The 27,318-nt window shown below is 41.0% G+C and overlaps 1 protein-coding gene across 1 annotated transcript; it reads right to left on the bottom strand.

Annotated features, from left to right (window-relative positions):
• Positions 1–7,094: 7,094 nt before the first annotated feature.
• On the bottom strand, positions 7,095–26,294 carry TAF7L (TATA-box binding protein associated factor 7 like). Its single transcript, XM_032618941.1, has 13 exons — positions 26,063–26,294; positions 22,314–22,381; positions 21,400–21,478; positions 19,939–20,072; positions 19,166–19,292; positions 18,871–18,926; positions 16,316–16,357; positions 15,380–15,452; positions 14,936–15,049; positions 14,294–14,512; positions 13,985–14,097; positions 12,636–12,695; positions 7,095–7,139 (listed from the first exon to the last, which is right to left on the bottom strand). The coding sequence occupies exons 1-13, from the start codon at positions 26,292–26,294 to the stop codon at positions 7,095–7,097; spliced, it is 1,362 nt and encodes a 453-aa protein (XP_032474832.1).
• Positions 26,295–27,318: the final 1,024 nt, after the last annotated feature.

The following is a 27,318-nucleotide window of genomic DNA, read 5'->3' on the forward strand; positions in this document are numbered from 1 at the left end:
CCCTACTCTCTGGCCCAACACAGGGAGGTGACACTGAAGACACTCCCGCTCCCCCCACAAAGTGCCCCTGAAAAAGTCTGGGCAACGTGTGTCATATAACTTCAGCTCAAAGGCAAAAATCTAGTCATCCCGATGCTACCTAGATGCTGTTTCCTCCTTGAATATCTTCAGTTCCTTCTGCCTCAGTCCCTGGCAGACCTTTCTCAAGGGGGGAAACAGTTCATTCAGGTTCCTATTTTCACCTTATATTGGGAAACATTAAAGAAATACTTATGGGCTTAGATATTTTCCCCAGATCCTCCTCTTTCCTGAAAACCTCAGCATCCCAAGAGACCAGCTGAGTTGCTCTGGAAACCCAGCTGAAGCCACCCTTGGCTCTTCTGAGTTGGCCTTCACAGCCCTGGGGGAGGGCCGGCAGCTGCTCAGCAAGGGGGTCTTCCCCTTGGGTGAGGAAGGGGAAGCCACCCTCTAGACTGGAGGAGCGTGACCACCCAACACCCTTTCAGGCTGTGACCCTTCTTTCTCTTAGGCTGAATCAGATGAGGTGGCTGATATCCCCCAGCTAGTCAGAAGGCAGATGCAACAGGCCATCCTGAATAGCGGCCCTTTTCTAGTATCCACGGGCTACAGATCAGGAAGTTGGCCACTTTCCACAGAGACAACAGCAAGGCCTTCCTTTGCATAAAACTATTCTTTCTAACTCTGGAAGGTGAACCCAGTCCTCAAACTGAGCTAAGTTTTCCTAGGCAACATATACCATGATCCCTTTATCCAGAAACTGTTCAGAATAGATAGTGGGGGTGGGGGGTGGGGGGTGGGCTTGGGGACTTTGAACAGAGTCAGAACCCACTTAGGCAGCTTTCTACCAAAAGGAGCTTTATAACTTAGAATCCTGCAATTGACTTAATTTGCCCAAGTTTATATACATACATACCTATCCTACATATCTACTGTACATCAGTACTCCCCTGGCCTCACTCACACATTAAATTCTAATACCTCTTGAAGTATTAATGTTCTGCCTTGCTCTTTGTTAGTCCCAGCCTCTGGTTGGACAGACAGATGCCTCCTGGCTGCTCCCCTAGGATGTCTCTCCATTCATGTTTGAGGTGAGCTGTCCTCAAGACCAAAGCAACAGAAGCCTGTGGCCACAGAGGAATCTAACAGGAAGAGTCACTCTGCTCTCTTCATTCATTCCACACCTTGTTCCCTGGAGACGTGGGCCTTGGGTGAATCTTCCTGGGCTCCTCTAAACAATGGTTCAGAGGCCAAAATAGAACAAATCCAAGCTCTACTCACCCCATGCAGAAAGGGAGGAAGAAATAGCCAGGCTAAGACACAGAGTACATCCTCTTGCCCCTTCCAGTTTCTAAGTCTGGCTCAGGGCCTTAAAGAAAGTAGCAGTTGATACCAAGGTCAGGAGGGTGTGAGACGGTTGGGATGCTGTCTTATAATCAAGCAGTAGGCCAGTGGGTAGAACTGCTGGGAAGGTAGATTTATCTACTGCTGGGCAGGGAAGGCAGTGGCTTGGGTCCAGAAGCCAAGGATTGCCTCCTTCTAGAATCACCAGGGGGCACTAAGCCACAGGTTCAGGGTGTCAGACTTCATCGTGACATCTGCCTTAGAGCTCATGAGGTCTCTGGGCAGGAGCACTGGTGATGTATGGCGAGCAGGTGGCAGGTGGGCATCAAACACAGAGCCTGGACATCAGTTACTGGGGTCGGGCGTGGGGGAGCTATATTTGTAGGAGCCTAGATTGTAGGTAGGAATAGTATAGAGAAAATTTGATCTAGGACACAGAGTTCAGGGTCTTTGAGGCATACGCCTGCCTAAGAGAGAGTGGGGGCCCTGTCCTAGGGCTGTGGAGACTTACCTGCTCAGCTGGTAAAGAGGGCAGAGGTTATGAAACAATCTTACCAGGAAAGTCCTGGAAAATCCTTTTCCTAACTGCTACTCCACTCGAGAGATCTTGGGCTGTTGAGGGCCTGTGGCAACTGCAGTGGGCTATGGTAGAGAAGACGTAGATCTCGTTATGTAGGATTTGTGCTATAGGTAGACTGAAGCAGCAAGTCAAGAGTTGAATTCTCAGTAACAGGGTCAATGACACTTAGTGGTCCTGGGTTTACCTTGATGCCCGAGGTGAGTATATCGCTTGAGAGTCCAGTGATAGTCACTGAAGCATGTGCGGAGAGTTTTCCCACAGTGAGGTAAACGGGTCTTTGGGCACTGTGAATTCAAATTAAGGTGGGATTTACGGAGATGTGTTGCATGTTGTTAAGCATCTGTCGTGTATCTTGTCTCCTAGAGGTATTGTGTGTGATGCTGCGTAGTTTTTGGCCCCATACTGGAAGGGTGGTGAAGGGAGTTGTTGGGTAGGCAACCTAATGAAAACCCCTGGCTTGTGGGATCAGCATCAGCGATAAGGAATGTGTTTGCTGGGGTTGTTGTCAAATAGTATCAGGGAACAGTTAGGATTGATAGGTGATGTATTCTCGACAGAATCTGGTAGAGGCCAAAAAACCATTATGAGGGTGCCTCTGCTTCTAGTGAGAGCAGAGTGGAGTCAGGTTGACTGGGAAATTATTAAGGAAGGCTGACTGGCTGGAGGACATCAGGCTGTTTGTTGTATGGTTCCCTAGAGAGGGTCCTACCCAGGAGGATATGCACCCTTCCCTCCAGAATGGAAAGGCCTTCAAATGTCCATTTCCTTCCAGGCCCAAAGTTTGGAGATACTTCCTTGTAGAGAAACCTGTTTGAGTTTGTTGTACTTTAGGAGCTGGGCTGGCAGGCCATGGTAATGCGAAACCCTGAGGCCAAGCAGAGGCAAATCCTGGGAGATGGTTTCCTTACCGATGAATTTTAAGGAATACCCATGATGCTTGAGGTGTGTGTTTGGGATCTGGGCTCCATAGTCAGCTTTGGGCTAGAGCATTCCTTGAAGAGGCATTCTCAACGGCAGACTCACGGCCTCTGAGACCATTTCAGGCCAAGACTCTCATCAAAGTTCCCTTGACACAGGTGACAGATAACCAAGAAAGTAGCTACCTTAAGATGAACAGTGCTGGAGGAGAAAGTGGGGGCCCTGCCCTAGGGCTGTGGAGACTCACCTGCTCAGCTGGGCAACTCTGTCTCTGGGCCTTCCTGCCAAAATCTGGCCCTGAGAACAAAGGAATACTTCAGCTCCTTCTTGTTCTTTAAACACCAATGACTGTGGGAGAGGGAAAGGCTCAAGGCCAGGGCTCAGCTCCCAGTCTTCATCTCCTCCCACAGCTGCTGCATTTGGAGGGGCACCTGCTCAATGTCCTTGCTGTCCCAGGGCAGTCTTGAGGCCAGACCGAAGCCTGCAATGCTGCTCGCTGGCTGCAAGGACTGGTCACAAGGATGGGATTTGGGGAAGTGGCAAGGGCCACGCACAAGTCTAGAAAAGTTTGGGATGAAGGGGCGGGGCTGGAGACAAATTAGTTAACTTTGCCACTCACTGTGGTGCTTTTCCCCTTTCCCGTAAATTCTGCTTTGAAAAGAATAAATTCGTATTTGTTTACTTTGGTTCCTCTGGTTACACTCTTTGACTCTGACACTCCACATCTTTACCTTATTTGGGTGTGGGAGAAGAGGGTGGGGCCAAGGAGCCACAGGAACATTTCAAAACATAGGCCACCAGAAGAGTCCAACACCTACAGGACAAGAAGACACCCCCACTAGCCCCATCCACCACTGTTACCTGGACTGGTCGCCTCTCAAAGCCCCACACAAATTAGCTAGTTATCAGCTCATGGGATGAGCTCTTTGTAGCAATGGTTCTTCAACACCATCCTCATCAATCTGAGGAATTTTTCACCAGCCTAAAGCATTAAGAGAAAAATCTGGACAATGCAGTGAGTTTCCATAAAGTTACATATAATCAATTTAAAAGTCTATCCTTTATTCTGAGATTATGGTTATATATTTGGGGGGGTGTGTTAAAATGTCCCTGTGAATTGGTGGCGATAGTTTTTTTTTTTTAATGCCATTTTCTGGCAAAATAAAACCCTGTCAGTCCCTCCTCCCCACCACCAATTGTTCTTTCTTCACCGATCTATAACATCACTGTCCAACAGAAATATAATGTGAATCACATATGCAATTTAAAATTTTCTAGCGGCCATATTAAAAAGGTAAAAAACAGGTGAGATTAATTTTACTAATATTTCGTTTTACCCAATATATGCAAAGTATTATCATTTCAACATGTAATCAGTATAAAACCATTATTGAGATATTTTATATTCTTTCTTTTTTTACTAAGTCTTGGAAATTGTCAAGTAAGCTGACAGATTCAACTGGTAAAAAAGAACAGGAAACCCACGTACATCCAGGCACTTTATTACTTAGAGACAGCGAAAGCAAGACCAGCAATGGGATCCGTTCCGTGTCGCTGTTGCACAGGATGACACTGAAACAAAGGGGGCCAGATGACATGCAACATGAATGGCAGGACACCATGTTGCTGAGTACCAACTCCACACCACTGCTAAGCAGCTCTATGGCCTGCAGCTGGACCCTCTGGGGCAAGGGCAGGGGAGTGGGGAGGCAGACAGAAAGTCTCATGCTCACCAGAATGAGGGAGGCAGATGAGAAACTGCCCCATGACAGCCTCCCTCAAAACAGGGAGGTGAGTGAGGAATGGTCTTGTCTCAAATCCTCGTGAGATTGCCCATCGTCCCACGTTCCAGGAGGATCACAGGGCATTCTGCCAAGGCCTGGGGCCACCTGCAGTTGAGCCTTGCCTATGTGGAAAGACACACCTCAATTTGGCCTAGGCTGGCCTAGCCATACGTCAAGTGCTCAAAAGCCACACACGGCTAGTGGATACCATATTGGACAGTGCAGTTCTGTAACATGCCAAAGTCACAATCACTGGGCTGTAGAAAAGGAAACCTTCATGATATATTACGTGTGTGTGTGTTGGGGGAGGGAGGGAGTCAGGGCGGCAACAAGCCTTGGGTGACTGGAGGGCAGTGGTGAAGCAGTTACCCAGGGTTACAAGACGTGGTAGTACAGGGAACAGAAGGGTACCACAGATACACAAATTTACTCCTTCCCATTGTCTTCCCTTCCCCACTGACTCTCAGCAGAGCTCTGGCTGCTCTTGGGCTACAGTATTGGACAGAGGCTGGACTAGGGCTCTTCTACTTCTCTCACCCCTGGATGCCACCTGTGGTCTATGTGCCACTCTCTCCGGCCTCAGTCTCTCCAGCCACGTCCCCAGGGTACTTTTTATGTTTTTGCCCCAGTCCTATGCCATCCTTCATCTGGAAAGGTCTATCTTCTTTTCAAACCCTGCCTCTTCCCCCACCTTCTGCCTCTGACAAGTCCTTTTCCCTATTCTTTCTTCTCATCTTTTAAATTCTGGGTTTCTGAAAAAAAAAACTATAAAAAACCATCTTGGTTTTCAAGCTATCCTCTAACTTTTCTCCTAATCTTGGCTTTATTTTGTTTGTCCATGTCTCTCTCCCTTAGACCCACTTCTTCCCTGCATTTGTCCCCAGCATTCCTTCTGCCTTCATCCCTTCTCCATAGGCCCTGCCCATGCATACTGACTTCCCCTTCTCTGCCCTTGGCTTATTACCTTCAACTTGGAATGAGAGAACTAAAAGTGGCAGAGAAATCTTGGGGGTTCATTTCCTAGAGTGGTACCAACTTCATCAATTGGGACCAGACCTGGGTCTAGCTGGGCTACTTCCAGAAAACCTTCAGATGTCTCTTGGTGATAAGCATTATCACCCTTGATTTCCAGATAAGGACATAGAGGCTCTAAGAGGTGTAGGGACTTGCCCAAGGTAGGTAGCAGAGCCAGGATTCCAACCTTGTGTTCCTTCCACTACAACATAATTCAGTGCAAATATTGGAGCTGCCATTTTTGTTACTTCTCTGTACCTTCTCTCAAAATCCCAATGATTTATGGTGAATATGAGATGATCTGCTTAGTTCATTAGGAGTTATCCTAAGAGCTCTTTAGAAGGATGTCCCAGTGCTGACAGCATCTTCTTTAATTTCCTAACTGCAGAATTTATTGCTTGTCTCACCAGTTTCCTTTTGGATATGAATGTACTTATCATGGGAGCTGTTTAATAAAGTGACAGTAATCCACTTAAGGAATTTATTTATTGCTTAAGGAATACAGACTATAAAATCTTAACATAGCTGAAAATCACCAAACTGGCCCAGGGTTTTTAAGGAAGTTTTCACAGGCAATACAAGTATCTGTTTTTTGTTCGGTTTTTTTTTTTTTTTTTTTTTTTTTTTTGCCACGAGGCTTATGGGAGTTCCCAGACAAGGGGTTGAACCCAGGCCATGGCAGTGAAAGCCTGGAATCCTAACCACTAGGCAACCAGGGAGCTCCCACAGGTATCTGGTTTTTTTCCTAACCTTTTCTGGTGGGGGTTAGGAAGAAGACGCTCAGAATAAGGATAACAGCTCAGAATATCATCTCTGTTCTAACTAGTGCCATAGCTGCCAAATAACAACCAGACACAATCCTAAAACCATTAACAGAACAAAGATAGCAGCAGCAAGAAATCGTCCCTAAGCCGGAAAGCAGCCTTTAATGCCTGAACAGAGACAGGATACAACCTAGTATCAACTGCTGCCAGATAGGCACTTATTCACTGTGGCAGGTCCTAGCCCTTGGTAGAAATGGTTTGACTCTATGTTTTAGGAAATATTTGAAACAAACAGAAGAAGAAAAAGCTAAAAATCTATGCAAACCAGCTGTATAGCCTTCCGGTTAGACTGTCTGCCTTTGGCAAGCATGGCTGAATCATCTGGGACACCATAAAAGAGAAACAATTTAAGTTAATTCTCAAACTGATAAAGAGAAGCAAAGTCCCATAGTTAAGTTGGGTCTTCAGGTCTACTACTTTTTAATACTTTGTCCCTTCCTACATGGCTACAAACTTTGAATATAACTAGCAAAAAAAAAAAAAACGTTCAGAGAAACAAATACAAATGATGCAACATAAGGCAATGAAAGGGGAAGAAACAGGTACAATTTCATCTAGGTCTTCAGTCTGGATGGTGAAGCCAAGGTTTGTGTGCCAGGCTGAAGGCTCTTCTCACTTCTTCAGAAAATAGTTCAGTCTTTTCCGTAGATAAATGAGCTGTAGGGAGAGGCAGAAAAACATGAAAAATTCATCTGAAATCTTAAGTTCCATTACTTGATCTAGAATTTACTTATGTAAACCAAAAAGAAAGACTGTAATTTGGCATTTATAAGGTTATCTTAGTCTTACAATGTTCCAAAGAACAGTGCCACAGTCAAGAACACAAACAATGATGCTGTCCTTTATCATGCCAATCTTATAAAAGGAAGCTTCAAAATTGAATATACTAAAGAAATTAAATATGCTTGCTGTTAAGAATTTGTACTTCTGGGAAGAGTGTACAGAGGTCACAGCTCACTGTAGGGGCAAAGGAGATGGGATCACTGTAGCCATAGTCTAAGACTCAAAAGATAAGGCAGTTGTGATAGCCTCTTGCCCCACTGAACGCACCGTGTCTTAAACAGAGTCGTGGCTGCTGCTTCCTGCCATGTTATGAGACCCTTGAAAACTGGCTCAGAGTCCTAACCAATAACAAGTCTGATGACGTTCTACTTACCCTGATGCTTTTAAAGTCAGAAGCCCTGAACATTTTGTGATGTAAGATTTATTTTTTTTTATTTACTTGAAATGGCAAAGTGACCAATAACACTCAGGTATACTGTCTTTGATACAAAGATTGTTTTTGAGTATTATTCAATTTAGCTCGCCCCATATCAGTGTGGATTTTCATTTTGTGGAATGACAGGAATGGAGCATTACAAAATGATCCTGTGCTGGACATGAGCTACCAAACTGCTATAATTGCTAGCTGTAGTAATTGAGAGCATCTTTTCACTCAGATGCTGACCATGATTACCACCACTGACTTCTCCAGTTCTTTCTCCTTTACGGGCACTTTCTCCTCCCACCACCTCCTAAAGGGAGGTTTTTCCTTAGGTTCAGACTTCTTGCTGAACAGTCAACCTGGCTAACTCATCTATCCCCACAGCCTCAATGATCATTTCTATGCATGAGGCAACTCTCCAATCTCCCATTTTAAAAAGTGCTTCCAACTCAACTCATCATCTTCTCCATCCTCCACCCCCCAAGAATCCTCTTCAAGTTGTCTTCAATCCTGTTAGTGGCTCATCATTTTCCAGTCACCCAGGCTCCTTGTTCCCTTTTTGTCCTGGAAATCCAATCAATTTTTAAGTTCTGATTCCTTCTATCACTTGCATCTTCCTCTAGTCTTTCCCCCCTCCAATTTCTCCTATATACTGCTGGCAGAGAAAATTTCCTGAGTTACTCCCCAGGTGAAAAAGCTTTTAGGGCTTATAATGACCTACACCAAAAATCTAAACTCTTAAGCCTGGCATCACCACCTCTGAGCCATTGTGAATGCTACTTTCTATACAGAATGCCTTCATTTCTCTATCTCTTTATTAGAACCTTACCCACCTCTTAAGGCCCCAAACACCATCTCTCCATGAAGCTTCCCCTAATCTCCATGGACAAAAATGAGCTCTCATTCCTTTAAATTCCTATCCCTCTCATGTATTTCTCCCCAACTGGAGGCAGAGACTGTGTCATAAGCATTTTGTAGTTCCCTGTGGAACCCAGCTTTAAGTAGGTGCCCAATAAATCTATGTTGAATAAATGAGCTAACATAAAGGGTTCTGAGTGAATAAAGTTTACAACTGTAGTTCTATGTTGAAAATAGCACTCCCCAGTACTAACTACTTACATGTAGGAAAACAAAGATGTTTAGTGGGTGCTAAAGCAATCCTGGCATTAACTGTTCACATGGCTGTTTATAAGCAGTACTTGGATGAGTGATGTGCTGAGGGGAAGGGAATATACAGAACATAAGAATTCTCCTGGCCTTGTTTGTATGGGGATGAGCATGGGGGATGGCATCACTACCTTAAGAGCTCTATGCTCGGGAATTCCCTGGCGGTCCAGTGGTTAGGACTCCGCACTTTCACTGCTGAAGGTGCGGGTTCCTGCAAGATGCGTGGCGTGGGCCCCCCCCCACCACCAAAAAAGCTCCATGCTAAGTCCATCCTCAAAATACGACCTCCAGTCTCTTTAAAACTGTTACCCTACCCTCAACAGTATAGGGCTGGAACCGGCATACATTTCTATACAGCTACTTGACCCTCACTTATCCCACACTGCCCTCTTTTCTTTTCATTCTGCTCACTCTCTTGTGGCTTTAAATGATAGTCTTTCAAGTTAGAAATCTGGCATACATCCTTAATGCTCTTTTCCCCTTCAACACTCAGTAATTGGCCCAATTCCCATCAATTCTACCTTTAAAATACATTCTCTAATATATAAATGTTCACAACAGCATTATTCATGGTAACCAAAAAGTGGAAACAACCCAAATGTCAACTGATGGATGAATGGATAAACAAAATGTTGTATATCTGTACAATGGAATATTATTCAGCCACGAAGTGGAATAAAGTACTGATACATTCCACAACATGGGTTAACCTTGAAAACATTATGCCAAGTGAAAGAAGCCAGACACAACAGACCTTGTAGTATATGTTTCCTTTTTTTTTTTTCTTCAGCATCACTGTATTTCTTTTCTTTTCTTTTTTTTAACATCCTTATTGGGGTATAATTGCTTTACAATGGTGTGTTAGTTTCTGCTTTATAACAAAGTGAATCAGTTATACATATACATATGTTCCCATATCTCTTCCCTCTTGCGTCTCCCTCCCTCCCACCGTCCCTATCCCACCCCTCCAGGCGGTCACAAAGCACCGAGCTGATCTCCCTGTGCTATGCAGCTGCTTCCCACTAGCTATCTACCTTACATTTGGTAGTGTATATATAGAACTACCATATGACTAAGCAATCCCACTACTGGGCATATACCCTGAGAAAACCATAATTCAAAAAGAGTCATGTACCAAAATGTTCATTGCAGCTCTATTTACAATAGCCCGGAGATGGAAACAACCTAAGTGCCCATCTTCGGATGAATGGATAAAGAAGATGTGGCACATATATACAATGGAATATTACTCAGCCATAAAAAGAAACGAAATTGAGCTATTTGTAATGAGGTGGATAGACCTAGAGTCTGTCATACAGAGTGAAGTAAGTCAGAAAGAGAAAGACAAATACCGTATGCTAACACATATATATGGAATTTAGGGGAAAAAATGTCATGAAGAACCTAGGGGTAAGACAGGAATAAAGACACAGACCTACTGGAGAACAGACTTGAGGATATGGGGAGGGGGAAGGGTGAGCTGTGACACGGCGAGAGAGAGGCCTGGACATATATACATTAACAAACATAAGGCAGACAGCTAGTGGGAAGCAGCCTCATGGCACAGGGATATCGGCTCGGTGCTTTGTGACCGCCTGGAGGGGTGGGATAGGGAGGGTGGGAAGGAGGGAGACGCAAGAGGGAAGAGATATGGGAATATATGTATATGTATAACTGATTCACTTTGTTATAAAGCAGAAACTTACACACCATCCAATAAAGATGTTAAAAAAAAAAAAGTCATGTACTAAAATGTTCATTGCAGCTCTACTTACAATAGCCCGTAGATGGAAACAACCTAAGTGCCCATCATCGGATGAATGGATAAAGAAGATGTGGCACGTATATACAATGGAATATTACTCAGCCATAAAAAGAAATGAAATTGAGCTATTTGTAATGAGGTGGATAGACCTAGAGTCTGTCATATAGAGTGAAGTAAGTCAGAAAGAGAAAGACAAATACCGTATGCTAACACATATATATGGAATTTAAGAAAAAAAATGTCATGAAGAACCTAGGGGTAAGACAGGAATAAAGCCACAGACCTACTAGAGAACGGACTTGAGGATATGGGGAGGGGGAAGGGTGAGCTGTGACAAAGCGAGAGAGAGGCATGGACATATGTTTCCTTTTTATATGAAATAACCAGAATAGGCAAAGTAGGCTAGTAGAAAGTAGATTAGTGGTTGCCTAGAACTGGGTGTGGGGGGGTGGTGAGTGGGAGGGTCAGAAGAAACGGGAAATGACTGCTAATGGGTACAGGTTTCTTTTTTGGGTGATAAAAATGTAAAATTGATTGTGGTGATGGTTGCACAATTCTGTGAATACACTAAAAGCCATTGAATTGTACAATTTAAATGGGTGAATTGTATGGTATATGAATTATATCCCAATAAAGCTGTTATAACACATTTTTATTGCAGTTAAATATATATATATATATTCTTTCCAAATGAAATAATGCCATTTGCAGCAACATGGATGGACCTAGAGATTATCATATTAAGTGCAGTAAGTCAGAGAAAAACAAATATCATGACATCACTTACATATGGAATCTAAAAATATGACACAAATGAACTTATTTACAAAACAGAAATAGACTCACAGACGTAGAAAACAAACTTATGGTTACCAAAGGGGACAGCAGGAGGGGGGAGGGGAGATAAATTAGGAGTTTGGGATTAACATATACACACTACTATATATAAAATAGATAAAAAAAATAAACAACATGGACCAACTGTATAGCACAGGGAAGTATACTCAATATCTTGTAGTAACCTATAATGGAAAAGAATCTGAAAAAGAACACACACACACACACACACACACACACACACACACACATATATGTATAACTGAACCACTTTGCTGTACACCTGAAACTAACACAACACTGTAAATTAACATTTCAATAAAAAAGAAAAAATATTTATTCTTTCCATCTCCATTGCCACCTCCTTATTTCAAGTTACCATCACCTTTTATTAGACGACCCCACAGCCTCCTAACTGGCCTCCCTGCTTCTAGTCCTGCCCTCCCACAATCCATTCTCCAGATAATAAAGTGATCTTTAAAACTTCTAAATTAAATGTGACTCTCCTGCTTAAAACTCTCCAAGGGCTCCCCATTGCACTTAAGACTAAAACCCATCCTCCTTATCATGGACTGCAAGGGAACCATACAATATGGCCTCTGCCTACTTCTCCAACCTTACGTTAAGTCACTCTCTTCCTCGCTTTAAATACTGCAGAGGTCCTCAAAGAGGCCAAGCTCTTTTCCAATGTGGGACCTGGCATACACTCCACCCAAGAAGCTCTTCATACACTTTTTGCCTGGACTTTTCCTTCAGGTCTCTTAAGTATCACTTCCTCAGAAAGGCTGATTATGATCTCCCCAATTTAATTCAAGACTCTATTCAGATAGCACTACTGACTCTTTCTCCTTCACAGCCCTTCTTTATGATTTGCACCTTTATATTTGTATGATAATTTATTTGCTGTTGATCTTCCCTGCTAGACTGTTAGCTCCATGAGGAAAAGTATTGTATGTGTCTTATTCAACACTGTGTGTACATCCAGTGCTTTCCACTTAATAGACATTCAATATCTGCTGAATGAACAAATTTTCACAAAGACTTTGTTCCAACATGCTACCCTCATTTAGAAGATTTGGCCACTACTATTCCTGTGAAAAGAACAGCCAAAAATGAGATTGGGGGGGTGGGGTTCTTTGCATCAAATGTTTTCTGGTTGATGTGAAAACACACTTCTCACCTGCTCATTTTTTTGTTTTTCCTGTAGCTTAAGCTGCTCCAGCACAGACTGTAAATGACTCTGGAAAACGAATTATATAAAAGATGAATGCCGAGTCTCAAAGGAAAAGAGAACCAAGAGAGACAAAGAGTTTGGCAAATAATTTGATAAGTAAGAAAACTGTCAGTCGTAACAAAAGAGTACTTTTAAAAAAGGAATTAGGAAAAGAATGTCTCTATGTGTATAACTGAGTCACTTTGTACAGCAGAGATTGGCACAACATTGTATATCAACTCTACTTCAATAAAAACACATTTTAAAAAGGATTTAGAGTATAAAAACTACACTCTCCAACTGCAGGGCCATTCGATTTGATTTTATACACCCTACATGGCACTTTTGTTTCTTGCCCTAAAACAAAGAGTTAGAATGCCTTCATGTTACCTTTTTCTAGTTTAGCACAAATCCTTTGACTGTGGTGACCTACTTAAAGAGCTGGCCTGGAATCTGGTGCTGACTCCTTCATTCCCCTGCACTAGGGCAGAATATTACCATTCTTAACTACTACTGCACACAACAATCATAATACCATATATCTGTATCTTTCAAAGTATGTCCACATCTATTATCTAACTTGGTTATTCTGAAGGACAACACTCTAAATAAGTATAGTTCTGTGTCAAGTTGCACCCCTTTGATGACAACAGCTCTATAGAAAAAGAAATCTGGCAAGGAATTCTCCAGATGCTTCAGAATTTCCCTCACTATAAAAAAAAACATGGCCTAACATACATTTTCCTTTTGCTGATATGTGTATTAATAAAATATGTATTAATGCATATTAATAAAAATAAAGCATATTAATTTTTGTTCAAGCAGGCATCATAAAAATTTTAAATTAATTTAGTTTCTCTTTCATTGTAATGAATACGTTTTGGTACAGAGCAACAGGGTTCAATCTATGCCCTACCACTTACTGTGGTCCTTGGCAAGTTACTTAATCTCTTTGAATTTCAATTTCTTATCTATAAAATGGGAATAGTGACAGCACCTATATTTCAGGGATGTCAGGATGAAATGAGATAATACACGTAAAATGCTTAGCTCTGTACATGCCTTTCACATAGTTAAATGTTCAATATTGGCAATTATTAACTCAAGTCTCCTGGTCCCCTCCCAAAAATGCTTATGTAAGATGATCAAAATTACTCAGGTAAAAGGAAATAGGGCTATCTTTTATTAGGGGTATCTAAGAGGTTGTTCAGGTTCATGAATGAGCCAGAATGCTGCACAGAGATGACATGAGTGGAAAGATGGGATTTTGAAAGTAAGATATCAGGATATATTTATACCAGCCAACAAGAATTTACCTTGAGCTTTAGGTTTTCCACTTTCATAATGAGCTTCTCCTGTCTTTGTGCTTTGCACTGAATCTCTTGGAGCTTTTTCTCCACGTAATGAGTCTGCTTCTGAATTTTCATGACTAACAGAGATAGACAAAAACTTCATGTATCTAAACATGGCCTAAACTAGTGGACCAAGATCCAAATCAACTAAAACTCCACTACACATCTGAGCAATAATTTCTCAAACTTAACTTTGCAACTAACACGTGTTTAGAGTCAGTCTTTAGTACTGCCACCCACTCTGTCCCACCCCTTTGTTTTCCCCTAACTTACCCATTGAGCTGGTTCCCTCCTTTGCCTCATACTGGCCAGATTCAGTGAACTTGTCCTGTAGCTCCCTTTCCATATACATTTCATAATAATCTTCTTCCTCTTCCTTGTCTTTATCCGCATCATCATAGTAATCCTCTCCCTCTTCATCTTCCTCCTTATCACCCTCAACTTCACTGTTACTGCTAGAGTCATTGACCATCTCCCGAAACACACCATATTCTATGGGTTTTAAGCAAAAGAAAGGTGAAACCATCTGAAGCTTTTCAAATAATTCCCACTCCAGCTGCAATTATACTCCTCCTCAAGTTTACTGGGCAACCAATGAATTTTAAAAATAATTTTTCTCACAGGAAGATTATTCCCTTTATAAAACAAGGACAGGAAAGGCAAAACACTGTAACATTCATTCATGTATTCAATGATCAAAATATTCAGAGAATCCAAGGGCCCACAGGAATTTAGAATAGCAGAGATGGATGGGATATTAGAACCCCAATCTAAAACCCCTAAACTTGTGGGACCAATACGAGGAGAGAAGGGCAAAGGCACCCTTTTTCTGTGATTGGCCTGAGTTTACGGAGAATGGTCCTACAGTCAACACCTGCCCTCTCTGAAGCTCCTGCTTTGCCTTTATTAATGCACCTGGTGAGGTATGACGCTGCTTACAGCCACTCATTTCTGAGGCTATCTCAAAGCCTGGAATGAAGCCTTGACTTTCTATTTCCTTGGTTTCACCTTCGGCAATGACCTCCCATCCTGAAAGGAGAGGCAGTCAAGGAAAAAGCAGAAAGCAGAAGGCAAACTTGAAAGGGAAGAGGCTCTCTGGCTGAAAGTGCTATTTAATTTAGTCCAACTTCAGGCCATTGGTATCTGGATTCCTAGTATAGAAAAGTGCCTTATACTGAATTACGCAAGTAAATAATTTCTATTACATGAATGTACTGTTCCTAGCTAGAAAGTAACATTTCCAAAAATCATAAGTTCTGTACATTAACATCAGCACACAATATCAGAAATGAGAGCTTGTCACCAAGTGCATTCTGGGTGGAACAGACTACACAGAAAATATTTAGTATAAAAGGATACGGACACTGATAGCTTCAGCATCTGATTGCAGCAGTCTTTTCACTTCCTTTTCCACATCAGGAGGTTCAACGTGCTGAACCAAAGTTGGAGAAGAAGGAATACCAGTAACATCACTTAACACCCTGTGTTCTGCAGAAATGTCCTCTTCCTACATACAAATGAATTCAAATAATTAGGCCTCTTTAAGATACATCCAATCAAATTTCTACTTTAAACAGTGCTATTTATGAAGGAAACTTTGATCAGGGTCTATATTTTTGTACAGTAAGCTTATTTTTTCCCAATCGAATTACTTGAGACATTTAATCTTTTCAATCTGCAACTCTATATTAAAGACCTCCTCAGAGGCATGACCCTTAAGCCTCAGTTGTTAATTATTTGTGCTGACCCACACTGGCAAAGAACTATAATTTTTTTGTTACTTGGAAGTAATTTGGTTTAAAGATCCAAAATCCCAGATTCCACTTCTCCACATCTTTATTATTAGACAGTTTCCTATAAAAACTGGGTCTTAGCCACATATTCTCCCTTAAATCCAGTTTTAGACAATTATCTCCACAGCAACCAATTCATCATGCCACAAATAGAGATTCGAACTTTGAGGGGGAATAACTAATTACAAACAACTGCTGGTAAGAGTGAACCCTGGCTTCCAAGAAATGGTTTTTAAAAATAAATATCACAGAAAAGAAGCAGATTAAAATACACAGGGTCACTGATCAAATTGTATCTTTTGCTTTTGGAGTTGTCAGACATTGAACAATGAATTCATTTTTCAGTGAATCAAATTCAGTGTATGTGTATGGGAGTGGGGGTTACAGGTGAGAAGGAAGGCTTGAAAGCAATCTTTATGATTTTTTTGATTTGTTTGAAATAAAAGAGCTGTGAAATAAAACACAGCATAGGTTAACAATAGTTATATTACGATTTGTCTACCTCAGGAAAGCTGACTTCTTCAGTTTGTTTGATATCAGTGACCTATGAAATAAAACACAATGAACAATGAAGTTATATTATAATTGTTGTACTTTACTAAAGCTTAAAGAGTTCTAGAACCATTCTTAATGTATTTTTTTTTTTCTTTGCGGTACGCGGGCCTCTCACTGTTGTGGCCTCTCCCGTTGTGGAGCACAGGCTCCGGACGCGCAGGCTCAGTGGCCATGGCTCACGGGCCCAGCTGCTCCGCGGCATGTGGGATCTTCCCGGACCGGGGCACGAACCCATGTCCCCTGCATCGGCAGGCGGACTCTCAACCACTGCGCCACCAGGGAAGCCCTTAATGTAGTTTTATATTTAGTAGGCACTCAATGAATGCTGTTGACTGACAGTATAAAACCAAAGCAACCATGCTCATAGATTAAACATAGTAAAGCTATTGATCTATAGGTTCAATGCAATTCCTATCAAAATTCCAACAAGGTTTTCTATAGACATAGACAAACTTACTCTAAAATGTATACGGAAAGTTACAGACTCTAGAATGGCTACAACAATCTTGAATAAAGAAAAGTGAGATCAGTCTTCCTGATTTCAAGGCTTATTACAAAGCTACACTGTGGAATTGGTGATCAACACAGATTAATGGAACCCAGAAAAAAATCTCACACAAATATGCCCAACTTAGTTTTTACAAAGGTGCAGAAGCAATACAACGGACAAAGGGTAGCCTTTTTAACAAATGGTGCTGGAACAATTGGACATGCAAAGGGGAAAAAAAAAGAACAACCTTGAACTAACCCTCAAACCTTTTACAAAAATTAACTCAAAAATGGATTGTAGACTTAAATTAAACATAAAACTTAAAAAAGATAGGAGAAATCTTCAGAATCTGGGCTAGGCAAACAGTTCTTATACTTGACATGAAAAACATGATCCTTAAAAGGAGAAATCAATAAATTGGACTTCATCAAACAAAAAAACTTTTGCTCTTTGAAAGACCCAGTGAAGAACATAAAAAGACAAGTTACAGACTGGGAGAAAATGTTTGCAAACCACGTATCTGAAAACTAGTATTTGGAATATAAAAAAGAACTCTCAAAACTCAACAATAAAAGCAATCCATTTAGAAAATGGGCAAAAGGCATGAACAGACACTTCACTGAACTGGACATATAGATAGCAAACAAGCACATGAGAAGATGCTCAACATCTTTAGCCATCAGGGAAATGCAAATTAATACCACAATGAGATCACTACACATCTATCAGAATGGCTAAAATAAAAAATACTGACAACACCTAATGCTGGTGAAAATGTAAAAAATTGGATCACACATACATTTCTGGGGCAAATGTAAAATGGTGCAGCCACTTGGAAAACACTATGGGTAGTTTCTTATAAAACTAAACATGCCACATACCCAGTAATTGCACTCCTGGGCATTTATGCCAAAGAAATGAATACTTATGTTCACACAAAAACCTGCTGGCAGCTTTATTTATAATAGTCAAAAAATGGAAACAGCCAAGATGTACTTCTATGAGTGAACAATTAAGCAAACTGTGGTACATTCATAACACGGCATACCACTCAGCAATAAAAAGGAAGGAACTATTGATACATGCAACAATCCACATGGACCTTAAGGGAAGTAATCTGAGTGAAAAAAAAAAAAGCCAGTCTCAACTGTTATACTTTGTATGATTCCATTTATACGACATTCTCGAAATGACAAAATTATAGAGATGGAGAACATATTAGTGATTAGCAGAGGTTAGAGCCTGGTGGTTTGGGGTGAGGAGGAGATGGGTGTGGCTTTAAAAGGGCAAGATGAGGGATCCTGGTGGTGACAATACTGTTCAGTATCTTGACTACGTGGGTGGATACACCAACATACACATGGGATAAAATTGCATAGAACTAAACACATGCACACACATACACAGGAGAAAGTAAAACTGGAGCAATGTGAATAAGATTAGTGAATAGTAATAATGTCAGTTTCCTATTTGTGATACTGTACTATAGTTTTGCAAATGTTACAATGGGAAGAACTGGGTAAAGGGTACACAGTATCTCTTTTCTATTGCTTACAACTGCATGTAAATCTACAATTATTTCAAAATAAAAAATTTAATTATAAAAGAAGCCAAGGTATAGTACTCCTATCGTTTGCCCAGGGTTCTACAAGTCTGAGTTAAGGTTAGAAATACAACCACAATTCCCAATTCTCAGGTTCTGGATGTGTTCACTTTAAAACAAGATTTTGCAGTTGGAAACTTTTAAAAGCGTTAGCAGAAGTTTCAAGCTCATGACACATCTAGATCCCTAAGTGACTACCCTATAACTTCAAGGGTCAAGTCTGTTTTTGTTCTTTACCTGTTTCCAATTGTTAGCACACAGTGCCTGGCATGTTGCTCATACTCAGCAAATGTTTATTGGACATATAAATGACTGAACAAATGAATACCCAACTGACTGTCTCCCTTCCCCCCCATTCATAATCCTCTTCCAATCCAACCAGTAGACACAGAAATAGCATGCCACTAACCTCTTTTGTTGTTTTGCAGAAGCTTCTCTTTTTGACATTCCTAAGTGGTGGAGTAACTAAAATAAATTCAACATGGTGAAATGTATATATGACTGATGGTAGTCACATATCTGTCTGAATTTGATAAGGTTATGCTCTAAGCCACTGGCTCATGACACGACTCGTTCCTTTAAGAGTGTCTGGATGCCTACTGAACCAAATACCTAAGTGTGGTAACAGATCCCTGGCTCACAAGTAATTAGGATCCAGCAGATAAATGTAGTTAGCCAGAATGAGCAAGGGACTGATGACTTACTGCCATGCTTCCAGATATGTTTTTTCTGTCTCTCCTTTTTACTTTTCCTGATTGCTTTAAGATCAGTAGAGGTAACCAGTCCTTCAGGATGAGAGTGGACACCACCATCAGCAGTGCACACAAGCATCTGCATTTAACAAAGACAAAGAAGTTGACTGTGGCCACAAATCTTGGGTTAGTAATGGATAATGATCATTCTTACCACCAGAAATCCTGGAGCACAAAAGTAAGGAGAATGCTACTTGGCATTTCCAGAAAACCAAGTATTACATACACTCATATGCATTCTCTCTCTATCTCGGCAGCACAGCATATGGACTCTGAGTTTGTTGTTGTCTTTTTTAGCTCCAGTGCTTACCACTGCGGAAGGAATGTGTTGAAAACAAGATATATCTTAGCATTTTGATTTAGAAAGGAAACAAAAAATCAACAGTAGAGATGATGAATAAGAACCAATGTAAACCTCCAGAGTTAACAGCACACTGCTTTAACAGGAATTTCAGACGAAGATCCCAGATGCTCATATTTTTCAAATAATGAAAGGCACTATAAATGGCAAACAGGAGGCTCTAAAAGCTATTTGGATAAAATAATGTAGTGAAAAGTGATGGATCAAACACCAAACCAGAACATGACATTGTATTCCCTGTGCAATTGAGCTGGAAATTAGAAATGACAAGCAGGTGAAAAGAGAATTGAAAGAAAGAAAAGGAGGGAGAAAGTAAATCCTTGAAGGATGTGTGGGCGAGTAGATTAAGAAAACTTGTCCATACCTGGGAAATATCTGCCGTTTTATAAAAAGTTGCTTTATCCAGAGTTTTCAGGCTTTCAACAACACGAGGCAAATCAACCAGCTTAGCAGATAGTGAGACATCTTCAACCCCAACAACTGCATGACGTCCATCAGCTGAACAGAAGTAGAAAAGATTAAAGCTGACATCTTCCCAATGTACTCTCAAGACTCCTGGGGTTTGAGTAATGAAGACTTATGGGGGACAGAGGAGTCTTTCATTGAAACTTACTATTTCTCACAATGCCAGAATTGTGTACACAATTAGTAACTTCCCACAGCAAAGAAGGCAGAGTATATGGAGCTCTTTTTTTCTAGTTTATGTCATTCCATCAAAAGTAGCTGAGTTTCTTGGTCATGGTTGTGAACTAAAGTGAATGAAGTGGTAACTGTTTCATTCTCATCTTGAAAGGCCAACTCCATTCATTTAAACCCATTCGTTTGGACACCATTAGGAGCATTCGATCATGTCATTGTACATGGGTGTTTTCAAAGGGTTGGGTAAGGGGAGGGTTGATTCTAGAATAGTACTAATAAGTCTTAAGTTATAATCTCTAGTTAGTTTCACAAAGATAAAATTCTACACAATAGGCAGAGAGAGAGAGAGAGAGAGAGAGAGAGAAAGAGTCAGCTATATACTGACAACTCTGAATCCTGCCCAGATGTCTCAAACATGAACGTCTCTTGATACAAAAGGATTCAAGTGTAATCTTCTAATATTAAGTGAAAAAAGAAAGATGCAGAACTATGTTTGACATGATCCTTTTTGTGTAAATTATCTTTAAAAATATATAGAGATTATTTATACGTTGGTATTATGCATAAAAGTTTTGTCTATAAGGAAACACAAGGAGAAAAGGCCAATATTAGTTATCCTTGGCATTGAGGTTGAGGCACTGTGAAGGATAGTTTCACTTCTCCTTTTGAACCTTTCTGTTTTATTTGAATTTTCTAGCCATGCATTTGTATTCATTTTTTTAAAAGTGTCAGTAAGGGCTACCAGAGTGGTGGGATTATGGGCCATTTAAAATTTTATTCTTCATATACTTCTCTGTATTTAAAACTCTAATAAATATTATTTAAAAGAGATAAAGATATGTCACTTTTGTAAACAAAGAATAGTACATCCACCTGTCATTCCCCTGGACAGTCAGAAATCACAAGTTTCATATAGGAGACAATCAGCAGTATGCAAATCCCACAGTTGACCTCCAAGTTCTTCCTTATACACACCATGATAATTACCTCAAGTTGTTTAAGTTCTACTTCCTTTCCTCTTAAAAGGAAGAGATGGAAGTGACTGAAGCTTCTCTTTGAGTCCATCAAGACAGAGACCACATTCTATTCTTTGCCACAGCCTTGGTATCTAGTATTGTGCCTGACACATAGCAATCACTTAATAAATTACTGTTCAATGTATGGTGAATGGATATTAACTACTTACACAATAAGTCAATTTTCAGTTTATCCTTCATGGCAGCACTTCCAGACCGTATTATCTTCCTGGCAGTAGAAGCATGTTCCTAAAAAGGAGGTAGATTGAAAAATCAGAAGGATGAATTGTCTACTTAGCAGGTAATAGAACAGATATGTCAGAGACAGTCCTCCCTTAAATAGAACCTTAAACTTCCCAAACGTTAGGAACAATGCCATGTACCATGAGATACTGTGCACTGGGTAAGTCAAGTCAGGATGAGGTTGACTCTAATCTCATTGTTGTCTTTTAGTAGCTACAGATAATGCCTTCTCCTAGCTGTACCTTCCTGTTTCTCACTGTTACCCTTCAAGTTGTAGTTGCTAAGGGAAGGCTTAGCTGCAGTTTACTGGCTATATTAATTAACCCTAATTAGGGAAATACCTTTCTGAAGCCCATCCTTAATGTACCTTTCTTAGACTAAATAATACTTAAATACAGGTATCAATAGGGGAAGAGTCCCTAACACAATGCTGAAATGAGCTTCAATAGCCTTGCATGATGATGAATTTGAGGAGACAGTGCTAACCCCTCCATTGCCCCTTTTTGAGGTGACAGAAAGGAACTCTCTTTTAGAAGAGTCTTATCTTGGCTGTCCAGTGAGCAAGGCTGTTGGCATCTGTGATAAGTGACTGAATCCATCATTGTCCCACCTGTTTGCCAGGAAATCAACCCACACAGTAGGTGGCATGTGCAGGACAAAAGAAATGCTGCTTAAAAGAGTACACGCTAGAATAGGACTGCTAAATAGAACACAACTCCTGGGAAACAAATGTTCTTGGTTTTTATAGCCTACCTTAAATAATCAGAAATGCTACAGAATCCAAGCAGGGCTGATACTTATGCACTGAAGATATTTGGCCTGAGATACAAGGGTTTCTTACCAGAGGCAGACGCAATATAAACTGCTTCTCAAATTCGTAAGGAGGTTCATCCTGGCTTCTACTCATCTCTTGTTTTTGAGTTCATGAAAACAAAAACAAAACCAACAGAAAGTTACCAAAAACTCCTCTTGCCCCCTCTACTGACCACTTCTGGTAAAATTATACAATATCTTGCTGATAACCCTCACTGGAATGACGTGTGTACAGCTTCAAAACACTTTATTTGACATAACTTGATTATCTATAAAGTCACCTTATCTCCCCTCCCATATGTACAGATTTTCCAACGTTAATACTAATTACATGATAACAAATGAAGTAAGAGCTGCTACACATGATTTAGTCTTAATATTCTTAGACTCTCCAGTAAAGGATTAACTCATCAATACAGTGGTGACTACCAAAGCAAGTAAGCTACATACCTCTGCAGAGAAGACTGCCAACCAAAGGCCAAAATCAACCCAAAAAACCACTGGCAGAAATGCTCTATGATGATTTGAAGGAAACAGCGCTTAATTTTCAGTATTTCACCTTAATGATCAATAAAATGGTAGGAATTAAACAGTCCGTGTGAGAGCAGGCAGCTTTTTATGACTCTAAAGCCAACATCAACAGCTCCGAGCTATCTCGGGGAAAAGTTAGGAGTCCCAGTCTTATGGCTGGGCTATCTATATAAGTACATCTAACTTCATGGAATAGACTCATTTCTGAAGGGGTGATAATGAAAAAACATAAAATCTAATTTGATTTATTCATCACTAACATTTACTGCATGCACTCCATGTGCCAGGCTCTACATTGAGTGCATAAGGTCTATTATTTCATTTAATCCTCACAACCACCACTTATTTGAAATACCCCTAAGAGCCATTTGAAGGAATCCTAAGATGAATCCATATATATACATACACACACACACACACACACATATATAATGCACATTCTGTAAAGTGAATAATCTCCAAGTTGATCTTCATTTTTTCATCTTATTTTCCATCTATTAGGGATGTATCTGTAGTGGCTTGCATTTTGAGTTTTAGGGCCCACACTACTTCTGAGGAAATTTTTTCTCAAAAATGGAAAAAAGTGGGCTTCCCTGGTGGTGCAGTGGTTAAGAATCCGCCTGCCAATGCAGAGGATGTGGGTTCGAGCCCTGGTCCAGGAAGATCCCACATGCCATGGAGCAACTAAGCCCATGTGCCACAACAAGTGAGCCTGCGCTCTAGAGCCCGCGGGCCACAACTACTGAGGCCCGCGCACCTGGAGCCTGTGCTCCACAACAGGAGAGGCCACCATAATGAGAGGACTTCGCGCTGCAGCAAGGAGTGGTCCCTGCTCGCCGTAACTAAAAAGAAGGTCCGCACGCAGCAGCAAAGACCCAGCGCAGCCATAAATAAATAAATGGAAAAAGGCAGTGTACATATATGAAAACTGAAAAAGTTTTCTTATGTTCTAAGGACACTATGCTATACACCAAGTTATAAAATCTTATAATTTAAGTTAGATCAAAAGCTCCAGATAATGTATAGCCCCTAATACTCTGTAAACCATTAATTGAGTTCTGAGTTTTGAATTTGAATCTCACTTAAAAGCACTGGAACCTTTTTTAAAAGCACAAGTGAATATAACAAAAAAGAAGCAGACTCAGAGATATACAGAACAAACTAGTGGTTACCAGTGGAGAGAGGGAAGGGGAGGGGAAATGTAGGGGTAGAGGATTAAGAGGTACAAACTATTAGGTATAAAATAAGCTACAAGAAAAAAAATAATAAAATAAGCTACAAGGATATATTGTGCAACACGAGGAATATAGCCAATATTTTATAATAACAATAAACAGAGCATAACCTTTAAAATTGTGAATCACTATATTGTACATCTGTAACTTATATAATATTGTACATCAACTATACTTCAATTTAAAAAAATTGGAAAAAGTGGGGGGAGGACAAAGAATATTTAGCACTACCAGTTAAAATAGAGAAAAGGAAAAACAAACAAACAAAACCTCATACAAGTGAGTCTGAGACCCTATTACAGGTAAATCATTCACCAGTTATGATTTCAGTCCTTTAGGCTGACTTCAGAAACTACCAGAAAGGCATAGAAAGCACAAGAGAAATCAGGAGTGAAAAATCAAGACACCCAGGATGGGAGGGTGGGGTGGGGGGGAGGAGAGAGAGAGAGAAAAAGAGAAAGGGAGAAAAAGAGATTGATTATTTGTGATAGCCATTTCTCTCCTTTTCCTGCCTCATACAGTTATACACACACACACACACACACACATATACAAAAACTAAATGTAAAGGTAAGGGGGAAAGTTAATTAAAATAAAATAAATTGAATAAAAAACCTTGGGACTGGGTACATCGCCTAACATAAGAGTAACAAACATTTAAGGTTGGAAGCAGAAATACAGATTTGAAGAACTAGCTGCTAAGCAAGATTTTATCAGATCAGTAGTAACTTTTAGATTTATCAGCAGAATTAAGACTAAGGCATTTTGTTCATTTCAATGCCTTTCTGGCAACTCCTCTCTTATGAAAGAAAGAATGTAAGAACTGGAACCATTTCAGAGAAGGTAGACACCCTTGGTAGAAATGAGTTTTAATGATTTTTTAGATTTGCTATCTGCATTTATACAATGAACTGGTTACATCATATTTCTTTTAAGAAAAGCCATCCACATTTTTCCAGCAAGCACTCTTCGATACCTAATTAAATTAACAGGACCTCTCTCCACCATTCACCGCCCCCACCCAGCCAGCTCCATCTCACTTCAACAGAATTAGAATTGGAATCAGAATTATGATTAAATGGAGGGCGCCTGACCGCAAGCTCCCATTAGCACAAGTCATCACAAAACTAAATTGGTAGTTTCTCAAGTTCATAGCTGCTAGCTGCGGTTTGGAGGCAATGACCACTCCATCCTTATCCCAGGGGCACTAAGCTCCCAAGGGAAGACCGCAGCCCTAGGCTTTGATCCCATTTCCCTAGAAAACCTCCCACCAGGCCAAAGGGCCCTAAGCCTTCGCGCCACCCCAGGTGCGCTGGCAAGGGAAGAGCAGCGAGCAGCCCCTGGCGCCTCGTTGAGCCCTCCGACCGCCGGACTCACATGCCCCTAAGCCGACTCGCGCCGGGACGGCCTCTCTGCACAGGGTGGTTCCAGAGGGAGCGAGTGGGCTCCCGGCGGCGGGCGGACTGTGTGGCGCCAGGTAGGAGCCTCGCGCGCCACCCCTCCCCACACTTCCGCCACCGCGGATAGGCGGATGGCCTCGAGGCGGCGGCCAGCTCGCCGCGTGCCTGGGCAGTAGACTCGAAGGGTGCTGATTGCGGCCGCTCAAGTACCTCGCGGAGCAAGGCTTCAGAACAAATACCCTTTACACACGGACGACCCTTGGGTCGGCCACGGGGGTTTTACCAGCACACAGTGATAACTGTAAAAGGGGTGGCAGAATCGGTTGCTCCGCAAATCCGTTAGGTTGGACCGATTTGTTCCTTGGTGACGCGACCTCGCCTGGTGAAAACTACACCGCCAAGCAAACCCATTAAATAACTAGAATCCGCACCCAAACTACTCTAACTAGCTGATCCCTTCGAAACAAAGTCACTATTTTACATCTTTTGGACAGAGATACAGCGTACTCCTTTTATTTCTCTTAAATGGGCACCGCGGTTCAAATAAATTTCTAGCAGTTCGTTTCTCCCATAGATCCTTAATGTACGGAAAAAATCTTAAAACCACTTACCTGTCCCTTCTCGTAAGATTTCCAGAGGGGTTCTGGCAGCAGCCTGGTTGCCGATGGCGGCATCAGCTTGGGCGCCATAGTCGGCAGGAGTTTGGGTGCCAAGACCGCCGGCAGTTTCAGCTCCATGGTCAACGGCAGTTTGGGAATATCGGAGGCTCATTACTTCTGATGTTGAAGTCGGTGTTAAATCATTTTCTGAGGAACTGCGGCGCCGTCCCTCAGGGCACTCCATGGTCTCTCGCTGAGGTCATAAAATGGCTTCCTATTGAGTCATGTGACCTAAAAGTTTCCAGAACTTTCCTAAAAATGAAACCGTTCCTAAAATGGTGTCCTTAAAGACACAGGGGTAATATTAGAGACATTAAGTGGTGCCTCTTAGAGATTATAGACGTGAAGTCTCTGTTGCCTTCACTTATCTAAACCTCATGGTAAGGAATAAATATTTTTAGAAGACTAATTGTGGTACAGTCTTTTCTTCTGGATACGTGATATTTTTTTCCCTTCAGTGAAGCTAAATTGCCAGAGCTTCAGACCGAGACAAAACCGTTTTTTGTCCCTTTGAGAATTCATCCACTGATCTTTACTTTAGCATAATGTGGTGAGGTACATTGAAGATTATAATACAAAATGGACCAATGAAACTCGTTTTTCATGTACTGTGGAAAATTATTGATGGCATTTATATCAAAAATTATTCTTTAATAATAACTCAAAGGAAATTTTCTATTCTCAGTGACTGAAATACCCCCATTAATAGTGTGTTTTGAATCATTGGACAATGTGAATTATGTAATTAACTTTCCTTTTGATAGCTGCTAGGAAGCTCAGAATCAATTTTGCAACCCATCTCTAACAACTGTGAACCTCACTGGCATATGTTGATCTCTTGTTTTGAATCATCACATTGTCTCCCAATCCCTAATTATTTTTATCTGGTGTGGTACATAACACTGAGAACTGCTTCAAAACTTTTTGTGAAGAGAATCAGATATAAATATTAGATAACTAAAAACAGTGCTCTGACAGAAGTGTCACAGGGAGTATCCCTATGGGTGAAGGAGGGGAGCATAGTAAGCAACTGCTCACTTATAAATTCAATCATCCAACAAATATTAATTGATAATCTAATATGCCAGACTTGATTTGAAATATTTATTAAATGCTTAAAATATGGTAAGACTTTCATGAAAGGAGGCAAAAATTAAGGCACAAACATACACATATGTAATTTTTTCCTTTACTGCCAGATTTCCAGC

This window comes from Phocoena sinus, chromosome X (genome assembly GCF_008692025.1).
Source record: "Phocoena sinus isolate mPhoSin1 chromosome X, mPhoSin1.pri, whole genome shotgun sequence".
NCBI lineage: Eukaryota > Metazoa > Chordata > Mammalia > Artiodactyla > Phocoenidae > Phocoena > Phocoena sinus.